The following is a 19,619-nucleotide window of genomic DNA, read 5'->3' as shown; positions in this document are numbered from 1 at the left end:
ACACACACACACACACACACACACACACACACACACACACACACACATATATATAAAAATAATAAAATACACTACTACTTACTACTTGTACTATCTCTAATTGGCAGTTTTTCACTCATCACGGGGCTTCAGGGTACGGATCCCCCATGATAAACGAGGGACTACTGTACTCTGGTTTCCTCCCACAGAGCAGAAACCTGCACGTTGGGTCCATTTGTACCTGAACTGTGTGAACGAGGACAGATTGTTGCGTTTACCTGTTTGAGCGTGAGTGACTTGGCTCTCTCCTTGGAGGTTCCCGTCTCCCACACACAGATGGCGGTGCTGGTGCCACCGGTGATGACGAGCTTGGGGTTTGGACATATGGCGCAGAGGATCTGACCCCACTCTGACAGACACTCGTACACCACCAAGGCCTGAAACAAAGCGGAGGACCAGAGATCAGCTGAGGACTGAAGGTTCGGACAGTTTCGGGCGTCAAATGCGTCCAGCCGTCAACACTTTTGTCATTTGGTGTCAAAAATAGCAACCCGACTTGAAACGCACTGGTGTGAAAAGATGGCTGACGGTCTCTTTAACTTTTAGACTTCTAATGTTCATAAATTACAGCTCAACCCTGATGAGGAGACTGTTGTTCTCCTTCAATGATGGGTTCATTTACCTCTCACTCAACATAACACAAAACCTCTCTTTTCCCCAGATAATAGCTCGTCAGATCACCGTTATGAATATTGAACTGAATAAATGTGTCTGAAGTGACAATTAAAGCTTTTTTAAAAATTCTTAAGAGATCAAAGGTTGAGCAGGTCTATAATCTGTTTACAACAACTGTAACTGCTGAGCATGTCAACTCATCTCATACCTGAAGTTCAAGACACCTTCACATCCTGATGGATGGCAAACAAGAAGATAAGTGTTCTTTTGTAATGAACAGCTGATGTCGCCTGTCGTCGAGGGGCTTGAATATTGAGTGTTTGTAGATTTTGAGATGAGAGTTTTTCTGGACCGGAGATGAAATTGTGTACAAAGTGTCGTTCCACCACATGCGATGCAAATGACACTAAAGAACCTTGACCCTGAACAAGAACACAAATAAACCTGGATGTTTTTGGATCAAGATATTGAGGTGGGTAGAAGTCACACTGTAAAGAAGACCAGAGGTAGATTTATTTTATTTTTTATTTACTTTGCTCGTCTGAGGCAGCGCAGAGCCCCGCTTTTGAGGAAACTACTTATAAAATGCAGAAAGCAACGTTTTCATCTTTAAATCACTTCTTGGTCTGCTGCCTTCATACATCTCCTCCTTTGCATTATATCATTATATATATATATATATATATATATATATATATATATATATATATATAATATAGAGAGAGAGAGAGAGAGTAGCAGCCATCTTGGATTTTGGTGCAGCAACTTCATCTTTGATGGTGACTTTTCTTACACCTAGTTGCAGCCACACACCAAATGGATCCTGACTTTCTTTGTCCAAGTTCTCATGCTCTCAACACGGACAGAAGGCATTTCTAATTCCCCCTCTTCACTCCGCTATGGGGGACAGAAATATTAACATGGTACTGCGGAAAACTTAGTTAAAACTTTGCTACATAATGAGATTATTATCAAACTATAAAGACTTTAGGATAGCTATGCCAGATGTAGATGTTCATGAGAACTGCTTCAGATTTAATGTGAGTGCACTGAGCTGCATCCCTGAGTCTTTAAGGAGTGTGCATGGTAATCAAACACCAGCAGGGGGAACCAACACCTTTCACATTTGGTTCATTAACTCAAATGTTTTCAAGGTGACATTTTAGATACAGATAAAAATCTACCAATTTTCAAAACAAACAAAAAATATAAACCAATGAGACGACAGCGGCACTTCACTTTACCTAAAAACAATCTGCAGCGAACACGAGACGGTGTGCTTATGAACAAGTCTCAGTCTGAGTCGACGTCACCACCGACCTTGTCAGATTCATAGTTGGCCAAACGGCAGCTGAGGTCGGCGTAGCCCCAAGCAAATGTTTTGCTCCAGCTGGGTGGAACCAGGACTTTGTTTTGCTCCACAGCAAGGATGCCCTTGTCGGTGCACACGATCTGTCCAACGGGCTCCTTCAGCTCTGGATAAAAGAAGAAAACAAAGAAATGAGTAAGAGCTGGTCTCTAAAGGGGCTGTGTTTGAACATGGAGTTATCATGTGATGTGTAGAGTGTGAAGACAATTAAAACATGATTGGAAAGTATTATGAATCATGTCTTATGGTACAGTTCTGTGTGTGTCTGTCCATATTTCAACAGAAAAATTAAAAATTTTTTTAATTTTCTGTACATTTTTCTGCCACAGTCATTAAAAAGCTGTGCAGTCACCATCTAATAATATAAATGTTTGAGGTGTGGATATGTTTATTTTATGCATTAAAATGTAATTTTTCTAAATGTAATGCTTCATATCTGAATAGTTTGGGTTCCTTTTCACTTTTTAAACCCACTCAAACCTGTGCTTTCTAAGTAAAATCCAAACTTTAGGCGTTCATCGTGCCTTCACACTGAAGTGTATCTGTTGTACCTTTAACGGGTGCTAGAGAAGGTCTTAGATTGTCCAGATGATGGAAGAAGATCTTGTCGCTGTTGGAGCTCGGAGGAACACTCGCCAAGTCTCCGTTAGTTTTGCTGCGAACACGTTTAGGAGGGTGGGGCTTCTTAAACAGCTGAAAAACACACAGTAACAGAGAGACTTGAGCGTCTAACGACAACCAGAGCAGTGTAATTGACCAGTGAGCGTGGCTTGCTGTGTTTTAACAGCTGGCTGGGCAGAGGCAGTCGGCGTCGACCTGTTTGGGGATTTGACCGAAGTTGTTGATGAAGCCGATGGTGGCCGTCTCTTTGAGCGGGTCGTTGATGTTATAGATGTCCACCTGGCCCTCGTAGAACAGGTGGTGGAAGACATTCACTGCCTCCACAGCTGGGGGGCCCTGTTGCTTGTAGCCGAAGATCAGGTCGATCCACTCGTGGAGGTGGGCGGACACGTAGTCGCACTCCAGCGCCTGAAAAGAGGTGCGCAGAAACTCGTCATCTTTAAGGAGTATTTGTAACTCAAACTGTAACCATCATGGAGTTCATCCCCTACGTCTCTGTGGACTCTGATGAACTCTCGGGGGTCACCCTTGGCCCAGGGTGGGAGGATCACGTCGCCCAGCTTGATGCCGTTCTGCTTGGCGCCTGGTATGTGGAGAAACAGAAGTTAAATTTAGATTTCTGCGCTTCTACCCGCCGTCGAGCTCTCAGGTACTGACCCAGGTCGAAGTTGTTGGAGTTCAGCAGGAACTCGGGCAGATAGAAGAACTCCGGGATCAGCTCTTTGACGTCAGCCATGTTGTGTTTGGAGGCGGAGAGCCAAGCTTCACGCACGCTGTGGAACATCCTGTCGGCCAGGTCGAAATGACCGCCCTGCAGACCACAAACACATGAGCTGTTTGATTAGATTTTATATTTCAGAGCACAACAATCAGTGTGTGAAGACCTTAGCGGGCTGAAAAACTTCAACTTCATCCTCAGTTAGTAGAAGTCATCTCTTCATCTTACTTTTGTCAGAGAAAGAGGAAAAAACAAGACTTCCTGCACGCTAGGCGGGCTAAAACACCCGTTTTTAAAATCCCACATAACATTCAACGACGGGCAATCATGCAATTACTTGGGCATGCGTATTGGAGTAAAGGTTAGTGTGGTAGTAGCTGAGAGTCTTGTCCAACACATACTCAGAGGGCTAAATATTACACAAATTGATTGTTTAAAATGTGAGACTGCAGGGCAACGGGCAATTTGTCTTTTGGAACTAGTGTTTTCTATGGTACCACTTTACAATGAGGCTCCCTTACATAATAAATAGTTTATAGATACGTTATTAAATCCTCTATAAACACTTTATAAATCATTAATAACTGCTTATTATGCGTTAGGGTGACAGAGATAAAACTGATCGGTTTCTTGCCAAATAGTGATCCAAATCTGCTCACCTATATATTTCATCTAAAGTTGTTATATTAAACATTTCAGACTAAGGTGCACCTTGTGAGCACAATAAGCATTTGTAAACCAAATTTTTTAGAATACAATATTGCACTTTATCACTGCATTATACGCATCTACAACTAATATTATATCCTAAAATGCTTATTGTGCTCACAAGGTGTAACTTAGTCTGAAATGTTTAATATAACAACTCTAGATGAAATATTATATTTGGCAAGAAACTGATCAATTTTATCTCTGTCACCCTTAATTAAGGGATAATAAGCAGTTATTAATGATTTATAAAGTGTTTATAGATGAATTAATAACATATCTATAAACCATTTATTAGCATCTATAAGAGGAGCCTCATTGTAAAGTGGTACCTTTTTTATTTAATCTTTTTTAAAAGACATATGTATTTTGTAGTTTTTAAATTATGTAAGAAAATCAATTTTCTTTTATTTAAATAATTTCTAAGGCTTTAGACTTAATTGGCGTTTGTGTCATCTTGTTCTTTGCCGTTAGTTATGTCCAAAGCTTTGATCGCTGGCGTGCTTCATAAATGAACCTGACTTAATTTAATCTGCTAAAAGCAAAAGTAAAAACTATTGCAGATAATTTCCTGATAATCTGGACAGAATCACTCATCTTCAGTTTTGTTTTTATGTCTCTTCTAGCAAAAGTACATTAAAAAACATCTGACAGCTTAAAACATTTTGCTTCCAAAGGGATTAAAAAACAAATATTAAAAAACGAGGTGTAAATATTCTGTTTTAGGATGATCTTATTCATATTTATGTTCTAAGTAGCTGTAGAGTTTAAAGGATTTGTGCAGAATAATGAAAAAAGTTCAGTAAAATAAGTGGTTTCTTCAATCTATACCTTATTTTTAAGTCATTTTAAGTATTTGTGATAATTAGCTTAAAGTTTATATCAGTATTGCTGTACATTGTACATTGCATGTAAGTTTGGCAAATGTATTATTGAAAATCACAATAACGAATAACTTAATCTTGAAAAGTTAACATGCTGATGATCAAAAGACAAATGTTGCTCCTGATCGTTGGTTTTTAAATGAACAAAAACTGCCTCTTAGAAATCTGTTGACCAGTCCACACACACAAAAAACAAAACAACTAAAACTAAACAAATTGCAGTGAATGAATGTGAATCAAACCTGAAGTCGGAGGAAAATATGTGTGAAGGGCTCCATCCGGACCAAATACGAGGCTACAATCATGGCTGAGGAGTAGTGGGTCCCGTAGTGATACGCAGGGGTTTCACCTGGCAGGACGGAAAGCAAAAATATTTACCACCATTAAAAAATAAAACTTACTCCTCAACACAAACTCTCCAAATCTTAGTGTTTAGAAGTTAAAAGCTACTCATTGCAAAGTTAGGAAAACAGGGAAAATAATGTAAAGTATGACACAAAATCCATAATATTTTCCTCAACTCAGTCGTTAATGTGTCCTTAAATTACAAATACGTAAGAAAAACTTGACGTTACGTTTTCCTGTAGAAACAGAAGAAGTGACTGAGAAACTGTAAACAGTGGCGACGTACATGGAAGAGGCGTTTGGGTGAAGTATCGATGTACAGGTATGTATTTATACTCAGATTTGCTGAGTAAAGTACGCAGATGAAAAGATAGTTTGTAATGAGTACCATTAATGTGCTGGTATAACGAGACATTATTCCACAAAGGTTTAGACTTTTCCTGTATTTTACAATGATGAAGTTCTGACTAATACAGAGTAAGAATCTGGGAGAGGACAGTCCTAAATACTTTTGTTTTCATTCTGTAGTTGCAGGTTTGAAGCGTTACCAAACTTCAGCTGCACATCTTGCATCCAGCTTTAGTTTACAGGTACAAAGTGGGCCTTTAATCCTTCTAAGAGTTTACAGAAGGCAGTCGACTCTTCTCTGAGCTCTTACCGTTGGGGTCTTCCCAGTCCTTGTACCTTTTCTTGTACTGAGTCAGCCGGTCGTCCGTCTGAGCGCCCATCGGCTTGGCGAGGTTACGGAACGTCTTAGGGTTGTTCAGGTCCAATTCCTGATTAAAACAACAAAAAACAACACGTCATAAATCTTTATATTTAACCCTCAGTGCTGTCACGGTAACTATTTTGGTGTCCGCTGTGGTTCTGATAGTAACAATAAAACAGAATAAAATCCTGAAGCACCTCTACGTCGTAGTCGGCCAGAATCCAGGGGAAGACGGGGTACTGCATCAGATCGTTGTAGGAGCGCCCGGCCAGCGTGTTCAGATGCATCAGGTACTGGAAGTTGCTGATCTCTCCTCTCTGGAACACAGAAAACACCGTCTCATGAGGCTGAAACAACACAGGTGCTGCTCTGTTCATTAAACGACGCGGTGGGGGTGTTTTACCTCCCATCTCTGAGTTACGGACTTCTCACCAACGAGAGTGCTGAGGAGGCCAGATCTGACAAACACCCAGAAACAAAAAAGTATTCGTTAAAGCAGCTCCGTAGCTCCTAAAACTATTTATCTATTCGTAAAATGTTACTTTATATTGTTTCACTATATTCTGTGGCAAAAACATTAGAAATAATAAACCCTCCTACACGTTCTTAATGAACATCTAACGCTGTTATTAAAAGGTGACCAGCAGTTAAAAACCTTCAGGTGCTTTAAATCATCTGAAGTGATCACAGAATTCATAACGTGAGTCCACAGAGACGAGTCTGAGCCGTTTACCCTTGTTCCACGCTGGTGTTGGGCCTCTGACCAGAAACTGACTCCGAGCTGTCAGCCAGCGAGGGGACCACCGCCAAGAACCTGCAGGCGGCAACAAAAACCGTTTTACACTTCTTACAGGTTTTACAGCCAACAAGTCTGCAGTAATTTTAGGTTAACAGAAAAATAAAAAAGATTATGTACGTTTGTTTTTAAATCTAACCAGAGAACACATCAAGATCTCTTCATATCCTTCAAAAACATTCATTTTGAAAAAAATGTTTCAGCATACAGGCTCTATTCTTTTACTTCTAACTATACTTTGAGCTAGCTTTTTGCTAATTTTAGCTTTTAGCTGGCCTTTTGCTACTTTCAACTAACTTTGTGCTACATTTACCTTTAAGCAAGCCCTTTGCTACTTTCTGCTTTTAGTTGGCCATTTGCTAGTTTTAGCTTCTAGAAAGGCTTTTCCTCTTTTAAGATAGCCGTCTGCTACTTTTTGCTAGCCCTGAACTATTTTTAAATATCCCGTTGCTACTTTTACCTGTAAGCTAGCCTTTTAACATTGTTAGCTTTAAGTTAGCCATTTGTTCCTTGTTTTTTTTCATTCATTCATTCAATTCATTCAACCTTTATTTCTACAGGTTAATCCCACTGAGCCTCGAGGACTCATTTACAAGAGAGACCTGATTTCAACAAAGAATGATGACAACAATAAACAGTTATAAAAAAGGCATACAGATTTATTTGTTTTTTACAAATAAGATGGCAAAAAGAGCAACAAAACAGCTATATTATATTATATTTTAGAAAGCTTTTGATAATTTAACCATCTACATACCCTTTGGTTTGTTTTAGTTAGCCTTTTGTTACTTTTAACTTTAAGCTAGTCTTTTGCTTTAGGCTTTAAGCTACTGTTTGGCAGAGTTTAGCTAGCTTTTGTGTATTTTAGCTAGTCTTCTGATACATTTATTTTTGGCTTGGGTTTTGGATTTTTAGCTCTTTTAGCTCAACTTCTGCAAATTTCAGCAGTGACACCGCAATTTCACAGACATGTCATTTCTGTAGCTTCTTTGATTTTCCAGCTACCACAGTTGCTACCAGAAGAAGGAACTTAAAGCCATGCTCTGTTCATCTCTGATACCTTTGGTAAACTTTATTGCGAACTCCCTTCTGAAAGGCTAACAGGTAGTTCCTTCCATCTGCAGAGAAAACTTCCACCGCCATCGGCTGGAAAAAATAAAACATGAAACAGTGTTTAGTGCTGCAGGAGTGAAACATTCAGATTTAAAACATCTGTGCTACTCTGTACTCTAACGTCTTTAAATTGAAGCATCATGTGGTAAGGACTGAGATAAAACAATATTTTTGTCCTTTCCTTCAGTGCCTTATCTGGATTCTGATGTGTGCAAAAAAATCTGTAACGTGCATGAAGAATTAAAGTATTCTTCTCCACAGAACACTCCTGATAAACCTGAAATACTTTAATCAACCCTTCTTTTCTGGTCAATCAGTTGATAATTAAAGCAGAATGAGCCATTTGGAAAATAAAATAAAGGTTTTCAAAGAAGAGCAGAAAAAAAGTTTTTGCAATATTAAAGCATAAACAACCAAATAAAGTAGAGCTAAAAAAAAGACAAATTAAAGGTTTTGAATGAATAAAAAGAGAAGCCTGAGTATGTTTGTGTGTTTTGTGCACGAGCATGCTGACCTGCAGCAGGTAGCGCCTCTTATGAACCTCCTTAATGTCTTCATAGGCGAAGATGCTGCAGGTTCTCTTCAGCTGGCTCTGGCCTTGTCGTGCTCCTCTGGGGATGATGGCTTCATGCAAACTGAAGAAAAACACATTTAAAAGAAAATAATAAAATAGATTAGAATAGAAACAGCCTTTATTGTCCCATGGACGGGAAATTCAAGTGTAACAGCAGCAACAGATAAAAAGATTCACACAAACATTCCTAAATGTTAAAACCATATATAAAGAAATAAGATAAACAATATCAAAAATAATGTTCAGTATGTATTGGAACACTGAAAATGGCAGACTATTTACAGTACAGTATTATTTTTCATTTTCATTTAGCCTTTATTTATCCAGGTTAGTCTCATTATAGGCAGAGTGTGTGTTTTAGCAGAGGTCAGCATGTAAACTCTTTATTCAGCTCCACAAAGGATGACGGAATATTTAACCATGTTTCATGTGTTATACATGTAAATAACAGACGTGCGTGTATAAAAGGCTGAAAATGTATTCAAGTTTGTAAAATCTCAAACTACAACAAAAGCTTTTGTAAAAAAAAAATGCTCAGACATTTTGAATTGAGTGGAGGCTGCAGCGACACAGAAAACCTGAGGGAGCGGGACAAAAATCTACCATCTGCTGTCCTTTTTTAGGGTGGTGGGGGGTGTTTCCACTCCCGTCCCAAAGGAACAAGCAGAGTGAGCGTCCTAAAAAGCTAAACGTGCAAAACGCTTTGCTGAATTTCACAAAGCATGCTCCACCAGCATCATGACATCATCCCAACAGCAGAAACTCCCACTGCAGCGTCCAGGGAGGTGATGTCATCCTTTAAGAAGAGACACTGACGCACCCGTCGGCTCAGCTCCTGAAACGTTCTGAGCATTTACTTCTCTGGGCGACAGGTGCAAAGGTGTGGACCTACTTGGGCGGCAGCGTGTCAATGTCCCTGATCTCCCTGGACACGGTCATGGTGTAGCCGTCGATGACATAGAAGTGCTCTTTGCCAAACAGCAGCAGACCCTCGCTGGTGTCCAGACCCTGAACCCGTGCACAGCGGTACATGTGCTGAATCTGGAACAGAGAAATAAAACTGCATTCAAAGGCAAAGCTTCTGATAGTAAGACTTGTGTAAACAAGCATGCTCCCAGTTTGTAATATATAAAAAAAAGTGCTTTGTGTTACGGGACACTTAACAGCTGTAACTCCAGTTAAATCCATATTTGTAAAGCTAATAAAAACTAAACTTTTCTTTATATTCAATTAAATTCACTTGATGGTGCATTTAACTGCTGAAACGGCTGCAGGCTGAAATTAATAAGAGCCAAAATAGGACAAACGCAGACCATTATATTTAATATTTCTGTTTACAGAGGAAGAATCTCAGAGTCGGTTTTATTTGTCCCCGCACAATTAGAATTAAAGACCAAAGAAAATGTGCCGCACTGGAACAATAAAGCACAAAACCGCAGCAGAGTCCAATCTGCATAAATTATAATTCTGATTATCTCATTTCATAAACGTGTGCTCCCTGCTGACCTTCTCCCCCTCCTCCAGGAGGCGCAGCAGTGACGTGTTGTCAGTTTTCTGCTCCTCCTCAGGGCCTCCTGACTCCAGCAGCTGCTCCTGAAGCTGCTCCTGACTGTCCTCATCTGCACCGTCCACTGTGGACCGAGACCTCTTCAGAGGAGCTTTCACAAGGCCTGGAGAGCAGAGAGGGAGCTTTACTCCACGGATCAAGACCCATTCTGAGTCCAACAAACTTTAACTTATTCTCCAGTCAATAAAACAGAAGTGAAGAGCCACGCTGCAGTTTTGTGTAAAGTTACAGCATCAGAACAGATGTTTGGATCCATCTGAAGATCACGAGGAAGTGTTAGACCTTTGGTTTAAACAGTTTTTTAGCTATTTGATAGCGACTGGACAGATAAAACACCCTCACTGTAAGATGAAAACATTTTCTCTCAGGCCATCTTTGCACCAAAGTGGTCTAGACCTTTTTTATCCACAAATAATCCATGGAGAGCCAAGCAGAAGGACCTCCTGATGAACTGACGTGACCTCACACGAGCAGCAGAGTGGAGGGTAAAAACAAAGAAAAAGAAATCAGATATTTAAGATAACTACACAACAATCCTTGGGAATATCCTGGACACATACATTTAGTTTTTTCAGCTAAATGTTTTAATGAACTGTTTATTGAAGTCCTCTCTCAATATTTAATTTTAGTTTTGTCCAGATTTGATTCAACAGAGGATGTTAAATAGGTGAGTTTGGTATTTGGGTCCACATTTCACCACAAAGAACTGACCATTTTCAGCCAAATCGCCCAGAACGGATTCTGAACAGCCTCAAACTGCACAAGTCTTCTCACCTTTGACCCTTGCGATGGTGTCCTCTCCGTGCTCCGGCTCGTGTTGCGTGGTCTCTCCCTCCGTGTTGTGCTCCACTGAGTGCTGGTACATGCCCGGGTTCCCCGACAACAAACGCATGTAGTATTCCTTACTGTCGTAGCTGATGGCGCGGCGGTAACGCAGGGGCTTCTGGGGGAGGAAGAGAGCGTCATGAGAAGATGTGGGACTCCAAGATGGTTAAGACAAAACAACAACAGCCTGTCTTATATTTGTATTTTATTAAAACCTGCTTTTTTCTTTGACTTTTTAGATATTTTTGTCTGAATCATGCTGCAGTTAGTCATTTTTAACCAATTCAACTAAACAGCAGAAGACTCATCAGATCTTTGTGATATTAATGCATCTGTTCCTGTGAGAGAATTATAATGTTGAAACTGACACGGCAGCAGGGACGAACGACGGGACACAAATATCGTCACTTGCATGCACAAAGGGAAAGCTGCTGGAGAGAACTTTCAGCCGTGGTTAGTTTAGTTACGGTTCATGTGATGCTTTTTAAACATGTCTGTTACTTTCATGCAGTCGCAGCAGAAAGAACTGAGCTGAAGAACTGTGGACTTCAGGAAAATACCTGGGAAGGGTCAAAGACCCAAACATGAGCTGAAGGGAGTAGGGACATCATAGGGGAGGAGGAGGGCTGGAGAGAGGAAGGATGAGACTGTTGTTTGGAAAAATCTATCGTTTTAACAAAAACTCATCTGTCTAAAAGTTCAGAAACCAAAAGAAGCAGCAACAGCGTTTGCACAATTTGCTATAAAGCATTTATGGGACAAAACTGGTGATATTTTCTTTTTATAAGGCTGCATTTCTAAAGCAAATAAAAATATCTGAATAATTAATTTAGTAAGGAATATCCTGATGCATGCTCAATAATCCAGCCAGAAACATCTAAAAAAAGTAAAATCAGGTCCTCTGGACGGATTCTTCCTGTTGAAACGTTTCATTTTTTATCCAAAAGACTTCTTCAGTCTGAGGAGCTGCAACAAACTCAGTCTTATAAAAAGCACCTTCTCATAGTGGATCAACCAGTTTGTTGTTGACATCCAGAACCAGCTGGACCATCAGCCTAACAATCGATTGTTAGTGCCCTGATGGCTGTTTTCTATTCACAGGGGGCTGAGTGATACTGGCAATAACAGCAGTGTAAGAGGGGGACAGTTGGGCATGGAGGCTCCGCCCCTTTTTAATGATGGATGATTTCTCTTCACAAAGATGGCCTTCTTCACTCCTCTCTCAAATCAACGTTCCTCTCTATCAAGGATGTGAACATCTTCATCATATGAATCCAGAGGACCTGACAGCTACTTTAGATTATTAAGGAATAGATTTCTTTACCTTTAGACCAAAACCGTAAAAACGTCTCTTTTAATTGACAGTCAGTTGCCTGCAGCAGCTACATGTGGCACTGAGCAAAGTAATGAAGATGAAACTAAAGAGCCTAAAACGCTTTAAGACCAGGAGCAAATGAGAAGCAGCAACATTCAAGAGCTAAACGTCACCCGGCAGCGTGCAAACTCCTCGAGCACGACTAATTTATGCATCAAGGACAGGACCTTGGAGACTTTGAATTTAATTATACCAGCTCACGTAGAGACCACGAAGAAGATACATTCTCATCAGAAGGAGAGTATTGTGCTTTTTAATTTTTTTTTTTTATTAAGAGTCCATAAAATTGTTTTCAAAAGCCTCCATGTGGGGCATCTTTAAGTGAGGGGGAAGGAAGGATGGCTAAAAGTGAGAATGTTGTTTTCTGCTTTTTCCCTCTGCATCATTTGCAACTGAACAACTTCTGCACACATGGTGTTACTTTAGCCATGTATGAATCAAAATGTTCGGCTCCTTCAGCAGATGGATGCTATGACTTTTCTTTTTTGCAACATTTATAAGTTTTAAAAGATTTAACAAATTACAAATATCTTCCCCAAAGAAATACATCAAAATCTACTTCAGCATAATCGATTTACTTTTGTATTATTATGCAAATTTAACAGTTCAGCTTTCGTTCTGCTACTTTTATCTAACCTTTTGCTACTTTTAACATTAAGCTGACATTTTGCTGGTTGTAAATAGCATTTTGCTACTTTAAGCTGTTGACTACTTGTTGTTTTTTTCTACTTTTGGCTTCTGGCAAATTTTTTGATACTTTAGCAATCCCTTTACTAATAAGCTTTTAGCTAGCCATTTGATCCTTTTGGCTTTTAGCTAGTATTTTTGCTTTTTATCTTAAATAAATGTAGTTTCACCTTTTAGATTCAGTAATTTAGCACTCAGCATTTTTAGTCTATTATAATGTCTTTGATTTTGTTAAAGTTCGTTAAAGAACATTGATTTATCTTAACCCTTCTTGTTCTTGTTTTGGAGTGAAACCGTCTACAACTTTAATAAATTTTGCGTTTATACGACCACTAAATACTTAAAATATTAAAATGGATAAACTTGTGTTGTAGAAATTAATACATTTTAGGTATTGCTCTTCCTTCATGGAGTAGAAAAAAAAAGTCTGACTTTCAATCAGAGTGGAAAACGCTGGGGAAAGAGATTTGAACTGCTGGTTTCACTGCGTCACGTGACTGAAGCCCATCCAGGGTCTTTATTTCAGGACAGAACCAGAGTTTTTACACTATTGTATCTTTTAACCTCACAGAAAACATCAGCTGAATTAAAAACCTGTAAAGGAGCTGTCAGTAAAGTCAGACAGAAAAGGCAAATAAATCTAAATAAACAGGAAAAATCAGAGTTATGAATAATGTTTTACTGAACGGACCCTAAAGTATGTCCCAACCTTTTCATTTTTTATCTCATTATAGAAAGAAATATGTTCTACAGCTCCCTTTAGATTAGCTAAAATAATGAGATTCCTTTCAGATTTAAAACTACCTGTGCTGGGTTGGTGTTCGTCTCGGCCTCAGGGATGTACGGGTAGTGGATGTAGAACATGTCGTTGCGGACCATCTTCTTCCTCATCCGGCAGGGCCCCTCCGTCATCTCCAGGGTAAACTTGTCCAGGTGGGAACCGATGGGCGGGCCCCAGAGGCCCCGCTCGCGCAGCAGCTCGTATTCGATGGCCGCCCACTCTTCGGTCACGTACTTCAGGACGTTCTGCTGTCGCTGCGAGACAGAGGAAAAGGATGGAGCACGATGATGTCACTTTTCAAAAGACTGCTTTGAACTAAATGCTGGAGGCTGAATGACTTTGCTGACATTTGCTGAAACTAAGTTGTGAAAGCTAAAAACGCAGAACACTAGATAAAAGCTAAGACTTAAAATGCTAGCAAATGGCCAAAACAAGCAAAATGCTAAACGAAAGCTAATATGAGCAAAAACGCTTAGTAAAACAAGCACAATCCTGGCTCAATTGAGCAAAACGCTAATTAAAATTTGCAAAACACTAGTTAAAAGTTAGACAGTAAAACGCTAGCTAAAAGCTAAAAGTAGCTAAATGGTAGCTTGAAGCTAAAGAAGCAAAAGGCTAGCTAAAAGTAGCATAAAAAGAGCCAATTTGATCAAGCAGATTTAAAAGAGAACAAGTTTTTGAATGAATTAGAAAGATGTCAATGTGGGGAAATATTTGTAAATAAAGTTAAATATTTTGAAATTTATAAAAGTTACAAGAAACAAAAGTCACAGCAACCATCACCTGGATGGGCTGAACGTTTTGATATATAAGTAACTAAAATAGCATGAGGTATGCAGAAGTAGTATGTGTTCTTTGTGCCTCCATGGTGAGTAAGGAAGTGTGGTACCTCTTGATATTCCTTATACTGCATGGCCACCAGGTCTCGAACCACCGCAATGTGTGTGAACATCCACTGAAATGTTTCCTGTTGGGTCAGAAATACGAGACTGTAACAAAACAGAGATGAGTAATGTGCAGTTTGAGACTTGCCAGGTGGTTTCCTGTTTACCTGCGCGGTCGGACTGTTCTTGTTCAGGTTGTTCTCCTTCTTGTTGCGACGAACACCCGTCAGCTTGGAGAGGCCGAAGCCGCTGCTGACCCTGGACAGCTTGGACTGGGCGGTCGGTGCCGGAGCTTCGCCACGACTGATGCACTTTTTCTCGTGAGCTGAACCACAGAAAAGGCAGAAAAAAAAATAAATCCCAATTTTTTAAGTGATTTTATTTTAACACTGAGGAAGCAGGGGAGAAAAAAGATAAAAGTTTACAAAAGGAATAAATTTAGCAGTGAATGGGGTAAAAACAAATAAAGTTTTGGACTCTAGAGGTTTTGAAAATCCCTTTCATGTGAGCCGCACATCTGTCATGACAATGCTCATTATAGAAATGGGAATAGAGAAGAAGAGAAACATCTCTGAGGTTTCGACCAGTATCCCTTAAAGTGTAGTATTATTATGATTTGTGACCGGACTTAAACATTTATTATTAAAACTAGACTAATGTCTCACCATTAAATGTTACTTCAACTTTCCATCAGACAAACAAAAAGGTTCAGAATTAGTTTTTATATTTTAAATGCCCTTTTAATGCTGATAAATCCACAAAACAGGTTTTATTTTGATTACTTGCTACAAAAATGGTGCTAATAACAGGAAAGACTTCCTGAATCTGCTAAACAAGATTTTGCAAATTTAGAGAGAAAGCCCAACAACATCTGGTTCCATGCCAACGGTTCTGCAAACAGATCGTGTCTCTGTAAGTTCTTTGTTAGTAATCGATTAAAACACTGATCCAGTGAGTAAAATGAGCTCCCAAACTGTTTTAACTCCTAACTACACAATCCAAACAGTCAGAAAGTCTGGCTGAGGAAACGTTCAGGTTCAGGAAGTCTTTAAAGTTCAGTCTCTGCTCACCCAGATGGTTCTGCCAGCTTTTCAGAGCGGGCTCCTCCAGAGCGGGCCGAGCCGTGGCGATGTCCACGTGTCCCCTGTCATTGCAGGGCAGAGACACTTTGAAGATGTCCTCCAGCATCTGACGCTTGCTGTGCATCAGTTCCGTCCACACGCGGTTCACAGCCTTCAGCAGCAGCTGCCGTCCTGCAGCGTTGGACAGAAACAAGCCGGTCTGATTCACTGACGTGACAGGAAACAGATTTTAACTTCTACAACAGCCAACGCCAACTTTATTTCGTCTTGTGCAGGATCTTAATTTGTTGAAACGAACACACGTTTTGTGCGAATACCGATTTAGCATTTCACATAATTGATTTCCTCTTAATTTTACTCTATATTTTTGCAATCTATTTCTGCTATTTTAGCTGTTTACATATCCAAACAGTCGGCTCATTCAGGAGACTGCTGCTTGACCTTTGCTTTTTGTAGTTTTGTAATTTTCCAAATATTTAACTTTACTTACAAACATTTCTTTATGAAAATACACTGGGGTTTGTTAGATTCCTATTAAAAACACAGTTCTCTTTAAATTCTGACAGAAATTCTCCTTGATTTTTGTCTTCTTAAGCTACTTTTAGCTTTTAGTTACTCTTCAGCTACTTTAAACTTTTAGCTAACATTCTGCTACTTTTAACTAGCTTTTACCTCATTTTAGGTTCTAGCTAGACTTTTGCTATGTTTAGCTGCATGCCAACATTTTGATAGTTTTAGCTTCATTAGTCTGATTTTAGTTACTGTAGTCCTTTGCTGCTTTTAGCTCATACTTTGCCTTTTTTAGCATTTAGCTAGCCTTTTGTTACTTTTAACTTCTACCGAGGGCAGCACGGTGGCGCAACTGGTAGAGCTGCTGCCTCTCAGCGAGCAGGTCCCTGGTTCAAACCCCGGTCCAGGGGCCATTCTGGGTGGAGTTTGCATGTTCTCTCCGTGCATGCGTGGGTTTTCTCCGGGTACTCCGGTTTCCTCCCACAGTCCAAAAACATGCATGTTAGGCTGATTGGTAACTCTAAATTGTCCCTAGGTGTGAGTGAGAGAGTGAATGGTTGTTTGTCTCGTTTGTCTCTATGTGTCCCTGTGATGGACTTGCGACCCGTCCAGGGTGTACCCCGCCCCTCGCACAGTGATTGCTGGACATGGGCACCAGCGACCCCCGTGACCCAAAATGGAATAAGCGGGTAAAGAAAATGGATGGATGGAACTTCTACCGACCGTTTTGTTTATTTAAGCTTTGAATTTTTTTTAATACTTTGACCTTTCAGCTAGTGTTCTTGGTTTAGACTTAAAAACTCAGTTTCAGCTAATATGAACGCTCAGTGACATCACTCCATTTTCACAGAAAAGGTAATTTGTCCACTTCAAAGTAAGAGTTTTATGCAAGACGAGCTCAAACTCATGGTAAGAGCTAAAACGTGTTTTTATAAAGATGACTAATAAAATATTGGACACACAAACGGTCAACGCTGCTGCATCAAACCCACACACGAGCGCGCGTTGCCTCTTACCCTCGCTAACATCGTGGCTGTGCGTGGAGTCATTTTCGTTCTCCGTGGACATCATCACATGCCAGGTTGTCATCCTGGCCTCCGCCTCCAGACCGAAGCCCTCCACACTACTGCAGACACAAACACACAACATCGTACCGACACGTCCTGCAGAGGTACGAGTGCAGTTTGATTGTTTCGCTGAAGATTTTGAAAACAAAAATTAGCTGGGTCTTTCATGTAAAAATATCTCGCCAAGTTAAATGTTAAACATTTAGCAACGAAAGACAAAACATAAAAAGGTTGGTAACTTTTTAATTCAGGTTTGATCAGTGAAGTCCTACAGTAAAACGCTCATCTCAGTCAGCTCGTACAAACAACAAGGCAATGAAATAAAAAAATGTCTTCCCAACTATGAGTCTTCTGAGTTTAAAAATATAAAGTTGTTTCAGAATAAAATACACTGAAAGCGTCACATTCATAAAACTGTTGAGTTTTAAGTGATAATCTTTTAAGAAAAATTGTCCTCCAAGGTTTTTCCTCTCATCCCATTTTAGTTTTTATGACACATGAACTCATAAGTTTAACAGGAAACATTATTCCATAATGCCTTCTGGGATTTGTTTTTACGTACGGTAGATGTATAAAAAAATTCCTTAAAGTTTGAAGTATGTTGTAGTTTAGTTTCTTACTTTTTAGGGCCTTCAGCTTTTAAGAACAACATGCATAAACCGAGCTATGGCTAACGTCTAGTATTGTTGTGGTTTGTGTTCTTACTCTGTTCATTTGTTACAACGGTCTCTCCAGTCAGTGTGTGTCCTGTCCCTACACGATGAATCAGCTTGGGGGGTCATACTTTAAGACCATCAGAAGCTTAAACTGCTCACGTTTTCATGCATCCTTACCTCCCGCTGTGCAGACAGATGAAGCAGTGAGCCAAACAGGCCACAAAGTCCTGGTCGTGATTGCCCGGGCCGAGCACCAGGTTGCGGTTGACTGTCAGGACCCGCAGGGAATCCAGCAGGGCCACCTGCTGAGCTACCGTCTTGTGGGGTCGGCAGAGCTGATAGAGCACCGTTCGGTTCAGACAGTGGTAGACCGTGTCGAGGGAAAGACCCTGGGAGCGCCTCTTAGACTGGAGGGGAGAGGGACACATGTTCATTACAACACAACGGTCAGAATCTGAGTAAAGCTGTTGCGGTTCAGCAGAAAGATTGGTTAAAGTGACCAGGCCTGAACTCTGGTCATTAGTAAGTTGTGAAAAGGGACCTCAAACGATCACAGATTTATCAGGATCAAACAACAAGCTATGAAATCAAAGACTCACACATAACTCAGACAGAAAACTTATTGTTTGCTCAGACTGAGTGTACAGTAGTCCCTCACTACTTGGCGGTTCGACTTCAGCGGACTCGCTCTTTCGCGGTTTTTCAACGACTGTCAACTTTAATATTACTCGCATGATTGGGACGACACGTAATAAAAAGTTAGCGGAAAAAAATACCTTGGACGGGTATCGCCATTTTGTAGTTTTCTTTCAATAAGCCTATACTGTAAGGCCAGTCAAAGAACTACACTACCCAGAAGGCAACACTGCTTCCAGGCACTGCTTTCTGCCAAAAATGGAGGGAAAGTTTTGATCCGATCTGAACCTATCAAAAAAGTTCAGTCCCTAATCATAGTAACTTTGGTGCTCAGTGGCTGCAAAGAGCCGATCAGAACCGGACCAGAACCAGACCAAGGCTCCATATAAAATTTTGCAGTAGTTACTGTACAGTACATATACGCATGTTAAAATTACGTAGGTTTAAGAGTTTAGAACATTGTGGGCTTCATTGCTGCAGGGTAGGTCTGCTGAACCGGCATCATCGTCATCAATGGACAGCTAATTCTTCATCTCCATTTCATCTTCTCTGGTGAGTACCAATTTAAAATTAATACTTTTTAAAAGGTTTGTTTAGAAAATTGTTAGGAACACTGCAAGAGTGTGGGAAGGGTTTAAAATGCCTTAATAGATAAATGCTAAAATAAACTACTACTACTTGTGCACATCATTTTGTTCATGTACTACATGAGATAGTGACAAAGTTAACTTGAACTACTATCTCTACTTCATGGTTTTTCACCCAACACACGCGATAAACAACTACTGTATACCTAATACCTAAAACTTTAACTTTACTAAACCATAAAAGCAGCTCAGGTACACTTTACTTGATTACATCTGTAATCTGAGTTGTATGCTTCATAATTTGAGAAATAACGCTTTTACTTTCCCTTCCTGTCAAACTCACTTACAAAAGGGTGCCAACATTTAAAACTTGGCTCAAACTAAGGGCCATTCTCAGAAACTACATGAACTCAAGTCAGAAACTCAACATCTTCTCTTGGTCACATGTTCCTCAACAAGAGTTTGATTGGT

At 40.0% G+C, this 19,619-nt stretch overlaps 1 protein-coding gene across 1 annotated transcript in view; it reads right to left on the bottom strand.

Annotated features, from left to right (window-relative positions):
- The window catches only part of wdfy3 (WD repeat and FYVE domain containing 3), a 90,815-nt gene that overhangs the window by 3,843 nt on the left and 67,353 nt on the right, over window positions 1-19,619 (bottom strand). Inside the window, exons 37-59 of the mRNA XM_037680857.1 lie at window positions 18,103-18,332; window positions 17,219-17,328; window positions 15,681-15,863; window positions 14,778-14,935; window positions 14,616-14,693; window positions 13,750-13,980; window positions 11,444-11,509; window positions 10,833-11,001; window positions 9,998-10,161; window positions 9,384-9,532; window positions 8,432-8,552; window positions 7,865-7,950; window positions 6,742-6,822; window positions 6,412-6,466; window positions 6,206-6,325; window positions 5,958-6,075; window positions 5,197-5,303; window positions 3,302-3,455; window positions 3,136-3,227; window positions 2,840-3,052; window positions 2,575-2,716; window positions 1,975-2,129; window positions 258-416 (exon numbers count right to left, since the gene is read on the bottom strand). Coding sequence (XP_037536785.1) covers window positions 258-416; window positions 1,975-2,129; window positions 2,575-2,716; window positions 2,840-3,052; window positions 3,136-3,227; window positions 3,302-3,455; window positions 5,197-5,303; window positions 5,958-6,075; window positions 6,206-6,325; window positions 6,412-6,466; window positions 6,742-6,822; window positions 7,865-7,950; window positions 8,432-8,552; window positions 9,384-9,532; window positions 9,998-10,161; window positions 10,833-11,001; window positions 11,444-11,509; window positions 13,750-13,980; window positions 14,616-14,693; window positions 14,778-14,935; window positions 15,681-15,863; window positions 17,219-17,328; window positions 18,103-18,332 — 3,141 coding nt within the window. The remainder of the gene's footprint in view (window positions 1-257; window positions 417-1,974; window positions 2,130-2,574; window positions 2,717-2,839; window positions 3,053-3,135; window positions 3,228-3,301; window positions 3,456-5,196; window positions 5,304-5,957; window positions 6,076-6,205; window positions 6,326-6,411; window positions 6,467-6,741; window positions 6,823-7,864; window positions 7,951-8,431; window positions 8,553-9,383; window positions 9,533-9,997; window positions 10,162-10,832; window positions 11,002-11,443; window positions 11,510-13,749; window positions 13,981-14,615; window positions 14,694-14,777; window positions 14,936-15,680; window positions 15,864-17,218; window positions 17,329-18,102; window positions 18,333-19,619) is intronic.

The sequence above is a fragment of the Nematolebias whitei genome, chromosome 8, assembly GCF_014905685.2.
Source record: "Nematolebias whitei isolate Nwh7 chromosome 8, NemWhi1, whole genome shotgun sequence".
NCBI lineage: Eukaryota > Metazoa > Chordata > Actinopteri > Cyprinodontiformes > Rivulidae > Nematolebias > Nematolebias whitei.
The sequence above is the reverse complement of the archived record's forward strand: the minus strand, read 5'-3'. Positions and strand labels throughout refer to the sequence as shown.